We start from the raw sequence: 19,450 nt of genomic DNA on the forward strand, positions 1-19,450 counted from the left end.
ATAATTTGTAGATTATTTATATGAAGTAGGTAATTTCAAAGCCTCGATAGATAATCTATAGAGTGAGTAGAACCTCTAACAGATAACCTATAAAGCAGATTATCTGTAGATAATCCACGGGTACAGATAATTTGTACGCAGCCTAATGATTTCCAATCGCTCCTTTTGCATTCACACCTATTGCCCAGAAAATCAAAGATCTCTCATCTAGGAGTATCACAGACTTACTGGAACTTCCATCAGACCCGTCAACAACATGGCTTTTCAAGATACAGATGAATCTAAACTCCCCATGCTCAACGAAGAGGATGATGAAAATTCGATTTCTTTTGATACTCCACCACCACCGCAGATCCGGCAAAGGACCTGTTCTTTACTCCTCGTCGGCCTCGCTTCGAGCGTTCTACTTGCACTCTCAGTCATTTGGGCTTTCCAGTCTATCGTCCTACCTACCCAGGCCAATGCTCAACGAATTCTCAAAAGTCCCTGCGGAAACTCATCCAGTGAAGCGATAGCTCGAGGATGTCATTTCGACGTGCTCTCATTCTGCTGGGTCCCGGATGAGTGCTTTGATCAAGACCTGACTGAAAAGTTCCGCAAAGCTGGGCCGTGGATATTCTACACCGATCAAAACAAAACTGCATCGGTCACTGAAGAACAATTCGGTTCCGACACGCAACCCGTTTACCTCACCAATAAACTGCACAAGACTCATTGTGCTTACAACATTCTCAGATTTCACAAAGCACTGACCGAAGGTCGAATGGTTCACAAAGAAGATGTTTTGACTCACACGGAACATTGTTCACAAGTCTTGACGAGAATCAATGACCCGGATGATATTGAGGTTAGGGCAAAGATTCAATATCCAGATTGCGGTCACTTTTCGAAGGATTTTCCAGGGAAAGCAAAGGAAGGTGTACATAACCACCAACATGGACACTCAAACATGGCATAGTGCTCTGTAGTTTCTTAGATAGCTTCATGGGATACCTATAATGTAGTATATAGGAAGGCTTTGCTATCACCACGCTGTAATTCATGCTTATGACTGCTCCTTGCTACCAATTCTTGAACCTTTCTTGTGTCATCTTTCCTAGGAGAGGAGAGAAGATAATATAGATAATGATTGTGAAGCATGAAAAACTGCGAATAGCTAATCTTTCCCCAAAGTCCATTGAATTGTTTTTCGCCGTTACACTGTGTTCTTTTCGTGTAAGTCAACTACCCCACTTTCCGACCACCCCCTCTTTTCGACCACCTCAAAAACCACACCGCTTTGAGTAATTATAAAATTTATACTTTGAATAACTCAACAATGCTTTAATCAATTGATTTGAAATTTTGATATTATTATAATTGTGATATGAAGAATAGTTATACCGAAGAAGATATCGCAGAGGCTCTTAGAGCGATTACAAATGGAGCAAGCATACGAAGAGCTAGCTTGGATTATGGTGTTCCACGTACCACACTTCACGATCGAATATATGGTGGAGTTTCGCATCAAAAAGGCGCCCAAATACTTCAAAAGTTATCTCCAATTCAGGAGAATCGACTAGCAGAATGGATATTAGTACAGGAAGCTCTTGGTACTAGCCCTACACATCGTCAAATCAGAGAGATGGCAGAGCACCTCCTTATTGTACGAGGGGAGGATCCCTCACTTGGAAAGAAATGGATACATAGCTTTTTTCGAAGGCATCCTAATATTGGAACTAAGAAGCAACATCAAATCGATTCTGCACGAGTTTCAGGTGCTACATCTGATATTATTAAGAAGTGGTTCCGGAACCTCGCAATCCCTGAAATCAAGGCTATTAAGCCGGCCAACAGATGGAATATGGATGAAGCAGGTATAATGGAGGGTCAGGGTCTTAATGGACTAGTAGTAGGAAGCACTGATCGAAGATTTATTCAAAAAAAGCAACCTGGATCTCGAATTTGGACCTCTTTTATAGAATGCATTTCAGCCAATGGAAAAAGCATTACTCCCCTTGTAATATATAAGGGAAAATCAGTTCAACAACAATGGTTTCCAACAGATTTGACTCTATTCAAGGGTTGGAACTTTACCGCTACAGAAAATGGATGGACTACAGATGCTACAGCTTTAGAATGGCTGAAAAAGATCTATATCCCTCAAACTACCCCTATTCAGCCGGAAAATTCAAGACTCCTCATTTTGGACGGACACGGAAGCCATGAAACTACAGCATTTATGTTAGAATGCTTTAATAACAACATATATCTCTTATTTCTCCCACCACATACGTCACACGTACTACAACCACTCGATTTATCTGTGTTCTCACCCCTAAAAAGTGCATATCGAATCGAACTTAATAAATTAAGTCTATTATCCGATTCCTCACCAATTGGAAAGCGCAATTTCCTTTCTTGCTATCAGAAGGCTAGAATAGAAGGTTTAACTATTCAAAATATCAAGTCTGGGTGGCAAGCTAGTGGTCTTTGGCCCAAAAATATGGCTAAACCTCTTATGAGTCGACTTTTGCTTGAAAATAGCAATAGAGAGGTTTTATCACTTAATCCTGAATCTGATGATGATCCTATTCTTCAATGGAATATATATTCATCGTTTATTCAATGGAAAACCCCTCAAAAAGGAGCCGATATCAGAAAATATAGAGATATAATGATTCAAGAGAAGGAGATCGATTTGCCAACACGAAGATTACTATTTCGCAAGATTATAAAAGGATTCGATGCTAAGGATTATGAACTCTTAGAGGCAGAGAATAAGATTAGAAAGCTAGAATATCAATTAGATGAAGCATTACCTAGAAAAAGGCGAAAGGTTGTGGTATCTCCAAATTCGAAGTTCGCAGGGATTAGAGCTATAAGGCGTACACAAATTGAAGCTGGAGATCGTGAAGATGAGGTAGATGATAGCTCTAGTGCTATAGAAAGTGATTCTACAGGCGATTTCATTGAAGTTCAATAGTTATTGAGTTATTAAAGTTTTAAGTGTAGATAATATGAATTTTTTAGGTGGTCGGAAACAGGGGGTGGTCGGAAAGTGGGGTAGTTGACTTATATCGCCGGTCTTGCGCGTAAGACTTAAGCGTAATATTCAAGCTGTTGCACCACTTTCCACCTTGAATCCACTGGGACATAAGATTAAATGACGTGAACACGCTCGCAACACAGGAGATAAAATCTTCGGAGAAGGATAGCAGTAGGTGGATAAGAAATGATAACGGAATCGAACATAATAGACACAGATTCTTGATCTCTGGAACACTTGGATAGAGGGACATTTTCTGGAGCGTATGAGTTATTGGTGTGGATGTCCTTGCACCACAACTAATCAATTGAACCAAACTTTATCCCTCCTTCTTGCTCAAGAGTATCCTCTCTCCCTGAAACGGTACTCCACATGGTCTCGGATTCGATGATGAAACTTTTTGATGTTCTACAGCAATTATCTTGGTTGAAATAGGCCGGAGTATTAATGGTGCTGCGAATCGAAGGAGGATATTTGGTGTATGGGCTTCTGGTAAGGAGGGTCAACGGAAAGATGGATGGTTATTCTTTTCTCCTTGCATCAATTAGATGAGGACTTTGGAATTTTTGGTGGAAGACAGGATTAAAGGACTAGGAAAATGTGGGTATATTGATTTTTCTCGTCTTCTGCCATTAAGGGCCAGATAGTGGGGAAACCGATATGCGGGAACCCTTTTTTCCAAGTTGTGTTGATCTCGGGAAGGGTGAGCGGTAAATTCGATCATTCAGGACTTGTAGTTTTTCTTGCAAACTTCCCCTTCTTTTAGTAAATCTTATCACGATCGAGAAGTTCTCTCGATTTGTAACAATTCTATTGAATGCTACCAAAGAACAAAACGAACTCTCAGAGAGCAGTAGAGCTTAAACTTGGCACTCAGTTTTTTGATTTTCCGTTCTGCAGTTCTCTCTCATCGTCCACCGGCAGAATGATACAGGTCAATTTCTGGCAAATCGGAAAATCCGTAAATGTTTGAGAGCGGGTCGGCAAGGTAATTCTTGGTTCTTCGACTTCAATACCTTTTATGCATGATTTTTGTGGTAATACTTATCTTTGAAACCCGTTCTTGGTCTATCAACAGATGGATTATAACGTTCCGATGTATATTTATGCAGACGTCGCTGGTCCAGGGTGGGGGTCAATAGACCCAGAGAAGACCTAAAAATCTTCGTCCTCCCTATACCTAGTAAACGATATGCTCTCCAATTTTATATGTATTGAACTTACGTTGTTTGAATCAAAAGGAGACCAAGACGATGTATCTGAGAGTCTGAAACATAGACATACTTCTTCAAGGGGATTTTTTACCTACTCAGACTGCGATGTTTACTCGGTCGAAACCTTCAGTTGATCAAGTGACAAATTCCCAAAAAGGATCAACTTCGGGTCAGAATGAGACTACAACGAACTCAAGAGTAGTTGTGATGTCTTGACTAGTTTTGTTTCCTTTAGTTGAAAGCATCTTGCTCTGGTTTTCAAGTCTGCCTTCGTTCTTTCCTCTGGAAGAAGCAACTGACTGGGGGTCTCGGCTATCAACTCCTGGTTTTCTACAAAACGCCCCTTGCATTGGGTTGTTCGGGCTCTTCGCATGCGAAGGATTGCAGCGGATCAACTGGGCATCAAGACTTCTTCTCACTCGATTTGATGCAGAATTTTACATGCAGGCTCCTATGAAGAAGCACCAGAAAGGACCATTTTTCTAGCAGAATGTTAAGAATAGAATATCTGTATTTAACTTGAGATTATTTTTACATTCTTCAGGGCTTTCATGTCATGAGTAGTATGGAGCACGAAGGATCATCTGGCTTGGTCGATTTCGACAATGGAGGATTTCAGCTAGCGAGGCTTACCACAACTTTTCAAATTTATGAAATTAATGTCTTTGGAGGATGAAGCGAGGCTGACTATGTCATTTCCGTTCTACTGCTTGGAATTTAAATTTGAAGGTTTCGACGCTATTGTGCATCAGTGCGATATCACAAGACTCTGTAGACCAAGACGGCCAGTCCACATCTCACCATCAGAGGATACACAAATAATAGATCGAGGCTAGAAAATATGCAGATGCCCTCAAAGATTATTTTGGACCATAAAACTTTGTGAATTCAATGAAAAGTTCTCTTTATTGGAGATTTTGGCAAATCTGTCTGAACAGATTCAACAGAATTTGGGGAGATATCTTATGACCAGATATATTGTTTTCCTATTTGTGCATTGCTTCATGGGGTTAGACTCTGCGATTGACTTCTCACCTGGTGTCACACTGTCTTCATAGACCTCGTAAAAATGATGCAATCACTTTCGTCGCCCTTTCTGAAGGTAAATGCAAGCGGGGGTACTTCATCACTTTGCCAATGAGAATTGGAGAGAGATAGGAAAGAAAAGCATGTGAGCATACAATCATATGTCTATAATTCCTTGGAAGCGGGGAAGGCAAATTCATATTCACAATATTGTACTCAGATAACGACGATCTAATGTAGAGGTTAGTACGAATGTGGCAGGTAGGATAACATGAAGATGGCCATTGTGAGGGGTGGTGTAAGTATTGATATGAGAATTGAACAGAGTATGCAATTAGAAATTGGTTTACTTTTGTCCTACACAGCTTTGGATTCTCTCAACCAAGGTTATGTTCGTTGCATGTCCGATATTCGACACGCAAGCTGCATATATTCTCAAACTAGGCGCCAAAACGAGGCATACCGAGTTTTCTTGAAAATTTCATGTTGAACAACAAACTTCATGAATCAGGGGAAATGTTTGACTGTTGGTTCTCCACAATAGGCAGCCGCAAAGCTGTACCGTTGTGGATATAGACGAGGCCACCAGGTTTTCTCCCAGAGGAGCTTTTGGCTGTCAATAATTAAAATTCCGAAAAACATTCCGCGTTCTGATTAAAAGTTGTAAAGCTCCATCCGTAATACGCATCAACATGAGAGATCTCGACAGAAGCTTTTGAGTTCTGGTGTGGCTTAACATATTTCGATAAAGATCCGAAGGAATCGTGACAACATCCCGACGGGTCTCTATTTATTCCTCGCTACAGTCAAACCATGACCCCACAGACCCATCTTGTATTGCAAACTTTTCGACGTATTGCTTCGTACTATGTAGACCCGTTTAGCCAGGGCGACGCGCCCAATCGTCCGAGCTTGAATTTGTAGCGAATGATCTACGTTGTTGCTTGACATTTCGGATCCACTCCTTCCAAGGGGCTTTTCTGGAAGATGGGGGGGGGGGATCACCATGAACTAAGTCTTACCCTTAAACCTTACGACAACACTACACGAGATCATTCACGGTCAAATGCTCCTACTATATTATCATTAAACACAACATCAAACTATTTTGGTATCTAAATAGACAATTGATTGACTAAATGATTACGGTATCGTTTTGAATAATCCATCATGTCATGGATTTTACTGTAAGACAGGAGTCACTTGGAGCAACTCCTACAACCTCTCATTTTCGTGCATATCCGAGATCGCGAAAAAAGACAAGACGGGATTCATTTTCCATTATCTAACTAATCGAACACGACAATGCTGTGGATCAAATCTAGCACCTTTATCTATCTCTGTTGGTAATCTCCACTTTGTGCATAGGTCATCCCGAAGAAGTTGGGTATGGCCTTGATAAATTTCATTTCATTCCAACGTAGGAAACCAGGCATACTCCGCCTCTGTATCCCTGAAGGGTTGCATCCTTCGTTACATACCTACTAAGCCTACGATGGCACAGCGGACTAGAAGCCCTGAAGCCTCCCCTCCAACTAGGGCGGAGTAGGTCCTGTTTGTCGGATGTGATAAATTTAATTATTTGGTTTCACGTCATCTAAATGCTTGTTACCCATGAGATTGCAACACAAACGGCTGTTTTCAAGACCATAAAACTGCTCTCCCCCAACTGATCTCTTCCTACAAGCGCATTTGACGATCCAACCCAAAAAAACTGTCCAACATTCAAAATCGATAAGTTATCGAAGATTTATCGAAGATTTATATTTTGGGAGAATAAAAATGACAACTTCTTTTGATGGTCCATATCCACCAAATGCACAACGAAGATCATCCCGCTGGCCAACTGCACCAGGAGTTTATGTTAACGTCGAGTTCAGAGTCTCGACGTCCGAGAATGATAAGGGACATGGGGCATCACTGAGGTACGCATCAAGGAATATGAGGGAAAGGGAAAAAGCAGGAGCAAATACACATTTGGGTGGCAAACCAATACCATCGATATTGACTCCTGGTCATTTTCAACTCAATAATTCATCTCACTATCAGCAAAAACCACAGCAACAGCGAGATCTAAATCGAGGGTTGAGTATTGGTATGGAAACACCAGGGAGAGGAAGATCTGCACCACCGACGATGAACGATAGAACTCAACCAATTAGTCCAGTCAGTCCTGTTAGCCCATTGAGTGCTGTTGGCAGTCCAATACAACATCGGATAGTGAACCTACCTCAGCAAAACATTATGGACCGATTAGACCGACCTTTACCATCAACACCAGGACGTTTTCGTCTCGGCGAAGATGACTTACCATGGTCAACACCTCCCTCGTATTGGAACGCCGAACCTGATACATCAGAAAGTGTCGGTCCTACACTAACCAGTATCGAGACCTTTCAACCATATCAACCTTTTCCAACTACTACTAGACGAACCGAAGATCCTAAAAGAGTTCGAGAGTTGTCGGAACTTCAACAGGCTATGATGACGGTGGATAGTATTGACAATGATGTTTGGGATCCGTGGATGTGGGATAGTGTAGGAGATATGCCTAGAGGGCCAAGGAGTATTGGCTGGGCAGTGAGTTCGAACGATGCATCTAATTCACCAGTCTCGCCGTCTCTGAAGACTCCTGCTCCTCCGCCTTACGTTGTTAGTCAGTGGGAAAATGCTTGTAAAAAGAGAACTGGAACTATGAGACCTAGAAGTACGGGCTGAGAATTGAAATTTAAATCCATAGGGAATTTCTGGATAACGATCTATGGGACAGACAAATGAGCTCAGGAAATTTTTCGGGCGCGAGCACTATCATTCCTTTACAATGCTACTACGATAATCTAGAGGGAAATGTCCAAAATTCTATGGAAGACTTGCCTGTATAGCAATTGTGAAGTTATGGATACGCTCGGCACAAGAAATTTCTATACAGAAGCTACATATTAGAAGAACACATCGGTGAATATGGAAAGAACCTCAGGTTCAAATTTATCTGCCATTCGTTAGAAGCATTTCGAGTCCGAGATTGCCACTCGCAGCCGGCAGCTCGCCTGCCTCACTGTCGTTGCCAAACACGGTCCGAAAACCTTCTAGTCTATTCGATTTTGCTCCACCCGCATACACGAATTCGTTTCCACTACAAAATGTGAATCATATCAAGAATATAGCGGAGCACAATAGGGCCTCAAACTCTTCGTCAGAATAAGGCGAAATATCGGATTAACGGAACAAATACAAGGAGTACAAAAACTACGAACAACCGGGGTAAAAGCGGATACCCTTACATGAGCTAGTACATTTACGGGACATATTTGACGTCAAATATCAAGCTTGACTGAATTTGGAGATTCAGGGAAGAGCTTTGATCAGAGGGAAGATCTTGCGCGAGAATGGAATGCAGCTAGAATGTAGCTAGAATTAGGTAGCCAAATTCTTTTGAATTGATAACGTGGTTTATCATCGAGTGGCCCATATCATTGAGTAGCCCACTTTCATCTCAATTTACACTTTCAAACCCATATTATTCAACAATAATTGAATCAATTGATTGAAACTATTAAAAATCTAATAATCTAGGATCTATTATATTATTTTGATAGGTTCTTATATTATATCCTGTCTTTCTGTATTTACTATAATATTAATTAGAAGATACTTCCTTATTAGAATTCCCCCCTTTTTGATGCTTATTATATTGAATCTGAATATCAATCTTTTATTAAGATAATATATTAAGAGCCTTTTATTTAATAAACATTCCTCCTTAATATAATTGAGTTTTTTTTATATGTTAATATTTACTTAATACCTCATTTGCTGTTTGAAGTGTATAATTCTTTATACTTAAAAGTGTATTCTTATAAGCTAATTTCTCTATACTTTTAGTTAGAATTAGTATAGTTTTGAATATAGATATAAAAGAGCTTAATTGATAACAAGTTATTTGAGATTTAATTAATATTAATTAAAAAAAAGCTTTTGTTAAATTGCGAGGGGTTTGAGAGATTCATTAATCTAAATCGAAAGAGAAGGGGGTAGGTATACGAATTTAAATATCTAATTTCGAAAGTACAGTTTTAGAATTAAATAAAATTAAATCTATTCCTTGGAATTCTGATTTTATATTCTGAAAGGTGATTGATTCTTTATATATAGCTTTAAAAACTATAAAGAATTCAATCTTTGAAATATAATTAATATATACCTTAATAAATTTATTAATTTGATTACCATATAAACATTTTAGATTGCTAAAATAGTTAATATTAAGTGGTTGAATTAAATAATTTGAATATAATAATAAATATAAATATATAATATTGTTCTCTTTATAGTATATTTGAAAAGCTATTGATTTGTAACTTTTATGCTTATTTAATATTAATATTCGATATTTACCCTTTCTTCGATTCTTAGTATACTTATCGAAATGTTTCAATTATTCTAAATCTGTTTTATTATTCGTCCACCTATTAGATATAGATTTAATAGCTCATTCTACAAAAAGATTCGTTTCAGTATACTAATTGGAGAGATGAACTTGTCCTTGAATCATTAGAAATAAGGGAATAGTTTCACCCTCTCTATTTCTATATATTATTGCTATAGCCCATTCTCGATTATCTAGCTATACTGTCTTGCTTCTGCCATTTCGTTCAGCACTAGTTACTACCATTACTACATATATAATCCCCATTATAAAGCCTGTTTCATCAAAATTATAGAAATCTCTGTTCAAAATACTGTATTTCGCTTACATATTCGCAACTAATCAAAACCATTCTTCAAAAAGTTTAGGATCCTTACAAAAAGCTTTTTGAAAATCATAAACACAACTAAAACATATCTTTAATTCAATTCAACACTTTACAAATTGATACACCTAAAGCTTCCCAACATGTTTCATACTCTTCAATTCGAGAATATTATTCATCATATCTTTCATATTCTTTAATTTAAATGGAAATCCTTTTAAATCTATATCAAGTATATATTAAATAATCATTTTTTCTTTTAATTCTGTAATCTTATAATGATTCGTTTGAGTTTTTATATAAAGAGATAAACCTTTCATTCTATATTGAAAAGTTGTATAAGGAATATTATAAAGTATAACAACCTTTTGAATACTTAATTTTTTATCTTTATAAATAGTTTCAATAATAAGGAGTATACAAGCTTCTTGATTATTCGAATTCATTATAGATTGTTGATAAAATATATATTGAAAAAGATAGGTGTAAATTGAGGTAAAAGTGGGCTACTTGATGATATAGGCTACTCGATGATAAACCACGTTAGTTTGAAATACATTCTTTGCAAGGGATTTGAGACTCTTGGGCCGAAGGAGATGGTGAAACTTATTGTAGTAATGAATTCCCTATGATTGTGGCTGTGTAAATTTTTCTTTTCCCCTTTCCTTTCTCTTCAAAAGACCTGGAACACCCTTCAAACACGAGGTTTTGTCGCAGGAAAATGAAGTTCTAGTGTCCTTCGCCTCGTTTGACTTGTGAAAATGAATCTAGGTACATCGCCGTAGAACGTCGGGCAACTTCCCCACCCCTGTCTATCAAAGAAGATCGCAGGCATACATTTTCGGTCCTTTTTGTTAAGTTACGGAGATCCTACACGGAGGTGCCGAAGCTCGTTCGCTGTTATGTAGGTGCCTGATGTAAACGGCTATGTACACTATCAGAGCCATCTTCCGAAGGGATATCTATTGACTTGGTATTTCGGATGCATGGACGGAAGAGTGGAAACGGAGTGATATGAACTATATGCAGGGCCACTTTCGTACTTTACAGTCGATGCACCCTCACGAGTATGTGGAGATTGATATTGACGCCACCAAGGCGATATCTGAAGAAGTAAGTGAGTGACAGCGCGTTTCATTCGTTGCGGCATTGAAGGACATGGCTCAAAAATGCACACTTATTTATCTCCGATGGTAAGGCATCTCGGATTATCCTTGTTCGTCCATGATTGCCGACTCTCCTCATTACCCTAAATAGTGATTCAGTTCGAAGTCGAACTGATTCTCTCCAATGATGATGATTTGGATCGTGTAAGAGGACACTTTTATGCAGGCATACCATGCATGCATGTGATAGACTGGACTTCATGGTCTCATTGAAAAGTCATTGGGGACCAAGGCTCCTACGAGAGGCAACGGTAATAAGTCCAGTACTTGGAACTTAATCGCAGAGACATGGAAGAAATAAATGATGAAGAATGGGAATCAAAGCTGTATTCGAGGTACGATATTTTCTCGATATATCGCAATTACATCTTTAAAAATGGTAAGACGACAGTGGAGGAAATGATAGGCACGCCCATGACTTCTCATCTTCATATGCCCCAATTCAAAGAACTTTACCTAAATTGGACTGATAAACTCCGCTAGCGACTTGCAGAGGCTGTCTTCTCTTTCATGAAAAATAGAGCGAGCGTCAAAAAGTGTTACCAGGCTCACAAGATGCTCGTTATATTGAAGAGGCCAATGATCCATCTACCGATCGCGCTTTGGGAGTTACAGACTTAAATAACGCAGGTGCTATTGATCATCAATCTTATCTCTCTGCTTGTTTATTCCATCAACTACCCAGCTCGTGTAGGCGAAAGACTTTCTATCGCTTAGGAACCATAGCCATTGTGATTAAGTATCTACGCGACGCCGACATCAAAATGCAACCATCCGAAACGACATAAAGATATCAGATGAACAATCACATAACCGCTCTATTTGAATCCTTGCTAGCTCTCGGAATTCTTACCCCGTGCTATCATTCAAACAGGAGAATAGATTGCATCCTTGGTGTCTGATTGGAGGATCACTTCCGAGGCGGGAAGTGGATCTATGGGGTTTACTGCGAGGCGTATTTTGAATTTTCTTGGTCGGATGTACCTTGCGCTTGATATTTTCAATTTTTTCTCAAAGAATGTACGATACAATTTACTGTTCAAAGGTGTTATCAGTTCCATCTTTCAAAGTTTGTATTGGCCGTTGCACCTACACTTTCATGTGACTTCGCCCCTTTGGTTGCTAAATTCTGCTTCTTTCGGTTGTAGGATAGTCGTGGCTATGAAATAGTTTATTAGCATTGAGACTCAAGCATTCTCATCTTATCAGATTGTTGGCATATGGTTCTCGGTCGCAAGTGTGACGATGTGTCTCTATTTGCGTGGGTTAAAATCTACAGAACGCGCCTACCGTTTGTCTTGCTCTTGCCTGCTCACTCGATTATCATCTCAAAATGGTCGATATAAGAGTTAAAATTATCTACTGATTAGATTAATCGTGCCTATTAAGGAATACATCAATCTAGAGGAAGAATTGATGTCAAGTTGACAGCTGTAAGATATTGTGAGCCTGTGGTGTTTGATCATTGCAGAGATTCGTCTAGTGTGACACGCCTTCATTGATGACGTGGCTGATCAGGAAACTGAGGCTGAGTTGCAAGAATTTCCCCTCCCAACAATTTCTAGTATTGTTTAATTTGGAATTCAACTTCTGAAGCAATAATTTCTCTCATTCTGAATCATTGACGTGGAAAGTCTGCGGTTGCTTCGAGATGCTACTTCAAGCCACAAAGATTCTGTTACTTCAAACGTTTCAGACACTGCAAGCAGCCGTATGGTCGCAATTGAGGAAAATAGATAAAACCAAGAAATTAGAGAAACTCCTATACTTATAGCTCGAGTTTATCATTCCAAACTGCGTTGTCAAAACCATCGCAAAAGATCGACAGTCTGGTTTCCTCGGCTCCGCAGTCATCTGGACAATAAGAACGCGAAAAAAGGGGAATTTTTCAAGTCCACCAGAACTTGTGAACAAAATTTTACGATGAAAATAAATGTATGACGGATAATGGGATGCTTCAATGTTATAGTTGTGTCCAGGCAGGGAAAGATTGTAGCTTCTCAAGACGACTCGTTGAGACTCGAAATTCTGCCCACAATTTCAACGCTAGTCTCTTATGAAATGGCATCTTTGGATAATGATGTTACGAATAGATCATCTACAAAGAAAGTATCACAGAACCGCCGTCTTATGCAAGGACTTGTTGCGGTCACTGGGTACTGTCAGCATCTAAGCTTCTCCAACGATGATAAACACTATGGAGATCATCTTGCTATCAAAAATAATGATATATAATACTGGACAGAGAATTCGGAAAAACTAATCTTACTGCTGAGGCTAGTACTGCATCTTTGAAGCGAACTTTTCTCGATCTTCGTGATATTCGTCAAGCTAATGTACCATTTATCAGCGCTGTTCCCGTCAAGGACTGTCCTGATACTATACTGGCTAGTATAGAGGGCCAGCCGAGACTCCTCATGAAGGTAGAATATTCTGGATTACCATCAAAATAACTGATCAGCACCCTAATCAATTGCCTCTGATGAGATTTAACACAAAAATCTATCATCCAAATATATCCCCACAAGGATATGTTTGCTACGCAGGTGGTCAGCTTCACAAGTATTCAAACCCTCTGAATGGTTCAGATAAATGGTCTTTGGGAAGCAACAGAAAGCTCTGCTGGTCAATTGGAGCACTGCTCACCACACTATGCGGTCTTCTATCGTCTCCAGATGTAGATGATCCTTTAGTACCGGAGATTGCACACACATATCTTGACGATTATGACGAATATTGCTGCAATGCTCGACTGTATACAAAAAGATACGCTACAGATAAGAGACCAGACGAACCCAATTTTTTATTTCCTGATAACGCCTCCGAAGAAGCTGAATTCATCGATTCCTCCCATGATCTTCGCAAAGAAGAAAAATCTGATGGCGGTTTGGTAAGCTCACAAAGCTCTCTTGGCGCGAGGTATGATGATAGCTATTTCACCAATTATTGGAAGATTATTACACATACAAAAGTAAGCTTGGCTGACCCTCAGCTCAATATGGCCATACAACAGTTTATCAAAACAAATTGGTCTCAAGATTCATCAGTCGAATCACTCCACTTACAGGATATTGATTTCGTCACAAAACAAACTATGGGGATTTCAAAAAGTCATACATATCTCTAATCATTCACCCTATTAGCAGCTTCTACTTCACTCGAGCTTCTATTCCCAAGTAGCTCGCTCCGCTACTGTATCACCTAAAACGGAAGTATTTTCATGTTTATGCAATGCTCCAGATTTCATAACCATAGTCTTGTCACACACCCGGGTGAACGCAACAGAGGACAGATGCATGAATTTTTATGTTGAAGTCTGTTTCGCGGGGATCGAAATGCCAATTGCAAACAACTGGGTTATGCGTATAGACTGGACAAGTTTCCACACAGCGCAATCATCAATTTTAGCACTCACGAGTCATAATTTATCTAGATTGACTCTCAAGCTCAACTTGGAAGAGATTTCTTTTATTTCTCTCACGGAATTTCTAAGCAACTGAAAAGCTGGCTTAGTGTTTTGATCATCTGTGTCCAAATTCCATGCTTTATAAATGAAAATTGGGCCCAGGTTTTGGAACTTCTAAGTTTCCTATTGCCTTACCAAAAAGGGGACAGAATATTCAGCTATAATGAAGACGGTACCCTGTGCGTTTCCGAGCCGACAGAATGTACGAATGCCGTAAACATACTTCTGGAAATAGCACTGAACATACGATCAGAGGATATCCGGCCTGAAAAACGGATTCAAGTTATCATCGACTGAAAACTCTACTTTGACGTATCGCGAGAAACAACGCATATTATATCAGCATAGGTTCTATAACTGTCTATACCTCCTCTTACTCTCTTCCATCATTTTGTACTAAAATACTGCTACCCCAAATACTACATCATAACGACCGCCATCTTTGAAAAAATGACATTAAATTGGCTAATAAAATTACCACTCCCACCGTCATACCGCATCTTTTCCACGTTCCTTTTTCACCCCTATCTGCCTCTCCGCTTGGGGATTCGCTCCTCCTTGCCCCACACTTTCCACACCATCCTGCTCTCAAAACTCTCTATCCAAATTCCTCCCCTTCCAAATTCCGTAAACATCAAACGGATCAATAACTGTAACCCACCATTTCCTCTCATCCTGATCTCCCATTCCCTCTAATTCAGTCACTCCATCTCTTCCTAAATAGATCTTATTATTCCTCGGCAAAAACTCATCGGATGTCTCCACTTCAACAAAAATGTATGGCAAGTCATAAGCGAAGCTTCAGAGACCCAGAAAAACCACTCACGCCGAATAATCGGACTGATATCAAGAACTTCTATCCCAGACTCGAGATGCAAATCTGCGATACTGAAGTATTCCACCGTGCGATATATTGTTCTTGTTCCAATCAACGCACTCGATATATAGAGTGTGATTAACACATTATTCAAATTACTCGGTAAAAGCGAATATTTGCGACATTTCAAGTGGAAATAAGCAGCGAGGAAGATGAATGCTCCCAATGTACCGAGTTGAAGACATAAAGTGGCTTTGAGAAGAGATCGACCGGTTTCTTGCGCATCTTCGGAAAGAGATGAGTTGGCGATACGGGCAGCACCGTTAGCGTTGAGAGCTTCGACAACGGCGGATATGGCGCCGAAAGTTGTGAGGACGCGGCCGGGATGGAGAGGAGAGTGGTAAGGGACGTAGTAGAGAATACGGGTGAGAATGAAGTAGTTTACTAGTTCGTAGATGGGTCTGTGTTTCAATTTGAATTTAGTGCGGATTCGGGTAGGTCTTAGTCCCTATAGTAGCAGAATCAGTACTTGATAAAGTAAACTCTTTATTCTTACAATAAATTCTTTAATTCTTTAATTATATATTGAATAAATCATTTTTAAAGTATTAATATGATTAATTTAAATTTTTATAGATTATGAAGTTTATTTTAATTAATAAGGTTTTAATAAATTTCTTGAATTTTGAAATTTAATTTTAATTTTTAGTTTAAAACAATCACTTTGAAATAAAAAAGTTTATTTGTATCAAAATCAGATTATATTAGTTATTTAATATATTCTATATTATGTAGTATAGTAGTAAAGCTTTTGATTAAAGAATAAATTAAAGATAAAGTAATACGATTAATAAATAGATTCCTCTTTAAACTTTCGACTAATACCTCTCATTCATTCTAGTCTTTACACTCACTCTCCTCCTCCTTTTCCTTAACTTTTATTCGCCTCTATAACCTCCTCCTAACCTCTATATATATATTTTTCTATTCACCTTTTCTACAATTCTAATATTCAAAGATCTTAAAATCTTAAAGGCCTTTAAAACCCCTTATTTTCTTTTTTTCTTATTAAAATTCAGTAATAAACAAATCACATTATATACTAATAATATTCATTACTAATAAAATCAACATTTTATTAATAACTAAAAAGAAATCAATATTATTATATATATAATAGAAATTTATATAGGGATTTGTATTGAATTTCTCTTTATTCATAATATTAACTTTACTACTACAGGGAGTAGGTAGGTAGCGAGAGTGAGGAGAAGAAGAAGCTGAAAAAGGGGTAAAACTTACAGTGCAGCGTAAAGCAGAACGATACTCGCGACATATATATCGAGATTGCTGTAGTTGAAAGCACCGATTTCTCGAAGGATGAAACCGGCAAGATATATACATCCGCACCATGGAAGTGGTCCAGTGACTTTCCAGCATTTGTAACGACTTGAGCTCATTAGTATGGCACTTCGATAAACTCATTCATAGGGGAAAAAGTATATGTGCGGGGGAGGAGACAACATACTAGCATTGATAACCATGAGTAACCATAGACATCGCTATCAAAACTGCAAATACAGCGGGTGCTACCTTGCTAGGCGCATAGAAGTAGAGACTATTTTCGACTAAATCAAGAGAATCAATCTAGCTACTTTCAATCAAGATGTCAACTATACACGTACTAGGCTTGCCGTTCTCCATATTAGTTATCGTGATCGCAGTTGAGTTGAAGTCGTATATATCGCAAAGTAAGGGATAACTCCCAGTCTCGAGGTAACACCAGAAAAATACTTCGCTACCTTCCAGAAATGATCAACAACTAATTGTTTACAACAGCGATACAAAACAATCCTCTATATAATATCCAACAATCAGCCGCATTACAATATTCTATTATTTTCTCCCGTTTCTCTCATTCACTTCATTCATAAATTATATTCTAAGTTACCTGACCACTCCCTCATTCGCGGAAAAGCATCTCAAGAATCCAAGGTCGCAAACGTTATTGGCTATCTTCCATCTGCCTAGCAGTGCCCCCAAATCTAGGGAGGCGAAGTCACTAGAGCTAAACGGGAGTGATGTAGCGACGTGACTGCCGAGAAATTTATGTCATAATGTTATTTGAGGAAATTTTCTCGAACGATGTGTTTGTTCAGAATGGGAGCTGAACGAACCGAAATACGCTGGATGTATGTAATAAGACGGGAAACTTGATATGCCGAGGATTGGAATGTTATTGAATGAGTGAGAGATCGAGAAGGTTTCGGATTGTAAGCTATCCAGAGGGCTTCATAGGGCTGAGCACTACGTTTTTCTGTTTTGGGAATCTGAGTTTTTGAAGGAGATGTAGGAATTATCTTATTGAAATTAATATTATAACTAAAAATAAATCATTGAATCTTCAACTTTTTCAAATAATTACACAAGATACGGACCTAAGTAGTCACTAGGGCAGAAGGATTTCACAGATTGTGGGTTTATAGAATTCCTCTCTTCCTATTCACTTAGTATGTTATTTATTATATCATTATCATCATTAACATTCTTCATAGGTAAAAGACTATGTAGAACTGCTAATTCGAGGCTTAGCAGCTTATTATATGGGTTAAACATTTTAAGATAGTCTCTAAGTGAAATTATAAACTCATAATACCGGGAGCTGAGCTCGAGAAAGGGAGGAACAGAAACGGCGATTTATGTATACAACATCAAATGACCCTATATCCTCAAGTCTGGTAGCTTCTGAGGCGTCTTCTCTATCTCTTTCATTGTCTCTAGAAGCTTGCTTAAAAGATGCCGCGTTCTTGCAACTATACCAATAGTGCTAATAACTCCAATGATGTTCTCCATACCGATTCTTGCGTGGAGAAGGCATCCGGATATGAGGTATCGGGTGAGAAAACCATTAGCTATCGTCCGAGTTGTAGGTCCAGAAACGGTTAGTTGCTCTAATGCAGGCGTGAAAATCGCTTGTCTAATCCTTCATATTTGCTAAGAACAATCAATGACCCAGAATTTCCTTCGCAATCCAAGTTTAAAGAATATTCTCGCCCTTGAACGTCCCAAGTGGTAGAAACCCCCCCTCCCCCCCGCACGAACGCACTCAGCCATTAAAAATCATTCCTACAATCTAGACATAATTACTTAACGTAGTTTATCAATACATACATCATATCAATATATACACCACTTTTACCTCAATTTATACTCTTCAATTTCAACATACAATTTATCAATTATTTATTATACAATCAAATAATAAAAAAGGGAAAATATTCTTAATTATTAAAACTATCGAAAAAAACAAAAAACTTTTAATTCAAAAGATTGTTAAACTATATAATATTATATATATAATATTTATTTAAAGAAAAAAAAAAACTCTTATAATTGAATTTCGATTATAAAATCTGAAACTTATTAAAGTAGAAGAGCAAATGATTATTTTATATATTCTTAATATAAATTTAAAGGAGTAAAAGATATAATGAATTATATTCTTAAATCGAAAAAAGGAAAAGCTATTGAAAAGCTTTGAGTATATTGATTTATAAAATAATATAAAGAATTAAAAATATATTTTAATTGTATTTATAACTTTCAAAGAATTCTTTATGAGGATTCTAAGCTTTTTGAAGAATAGTTTCGATTAATTATAAATATATAAGTGAAATACATGTTACGGGAGCTGCCTCTAGGGTCATGTGGAAGTGTTTAGAGATCTTTTGAGGTGGTTTAGATTAGACTTCAAATAGGAATTCAATAAGGTTGTAACTGGTTGTAATTCTTATAATTATAGTAATGAAATTAATGATTGTTCTTGAGCACGAAGCTCTACATTATAATGAAATCCATTCTCTTATATAAACCTTCATTCTCTATCCTAATCCCTAGAACCTCTCCAATATATTGGATCGTTAAGGATCGCAACGCGCTCCAGAAGCGCTGAAGCTCCTTGACGCTTCATCACGTGTAATTT

General features: G+C 38.3%; 5 protein-coding genes across 5 annotated transcripts; 4 read left to right on the top strand and 1 right to left on the bottom strand.

The window, feature by feature from the left end:
• Positions 1-256: 256 nt before the first annotated feature.
• Positions 257-958, top strand: EAF01_001332 (uncharacterized protein; the record flags this gene model as incomplete). Its single annotated transcript, XM_038909582.1, has 1 exon — positions 257-958. The coding sequence occupies one exon, from the start codon at positions 257-259 to the stop codon at positions 956-958; it is 702 nt and encodes a 233-aa protein (XP_038774394.1).
• Positions 959-1,366: 408 nt separating this feature from the next.
• Positions 1,367-2,965, top strand: EAF01_001333 (uncharacterized protein; the record flags this gene model as incomplete). The annotated part of the gene is made up of 1 exon (XM_038909583.1): positions 1,367-2,965. The coding sequence occupies one exon, from the start codon at positions 1,367-1,369 to the stop codon at positions 2,963-2,965; it is 1,599 nt and encodes a 532-aa protein (XP_038774395.1).
• Positions 2,966-7,050: 4,085 nt separating this feature from the next.
• On the top strand, positions 7,051-7,986 carry EAF01_001334 (uncharacterized protein; the record flags this gene model as incomplete). The annotated part of the gene is made up of 1 exon (XM_038909584.1): positions 7,051-7,986. One exon carries the CDS (start codon positions 7,051-7,053, stop codon positions 7,984-7,986), a length of 936 nt encoding a protein of 311 aa, XP_038774396.1.
• Positions 7,987-13,246: 5,260 nt separating this feature from the next.
• On the top strand, positions 13,247-14,312 carry EAF01_001335 (uncharacterized protein; the record flags this gene model as incomplete). Its single annotated transcript, XM_038909585.1, has 3 exons — positions 13,247-13,341; positions 13,431-13,521; positions 13,578-14,312. 3 exons carry the CDS (start codon positions 13,247-13,249, stop codon positions 14,310-14,312), a joined length of 921 nt encoding a protein of 306 aa, XP_038774397.1.
• Positions 14,313-15,239: 927 nt separating this feature from the next.
• On the bottom strand, positions 15,240-17,172 carry EAF01_001336 (uncharacterized protein; the record flags this gene model as incomplete). The annotated part of the gene is made up of 5 exons (XM_038909586.1): positions 15,240-15,415; positions 15,478-15,929; positions 16,771-16,917; positions 16,997-17,096; positions 17,154-17,172. 5 exons carry the CDS (start codon positions 17,170-17,172, stop codon positions 15,240-15,242), a joined length of 894 nt encoding a protein of 297 aa, XP_038774398.1.
• Between the last annotated feature and the right edge of the window lie 2,278 nt (positions 17,173-19,450).

This window comes from Botrytis porri (genome assembly GCF_014898465.1).
Source record: "Botrytis porri strain MUCL 3234 chromosome Unknown BPOR_002, whole genome shotgun sequence".
In the NCBI taxonomy this organism is placed as follows: domain Eukaryota; kingdom Fungi; phylum Ascomycota; class Leotiomycetes; order Helotiales; family Sclerotiniaceae; genus Botrytis; species Botrytis porri.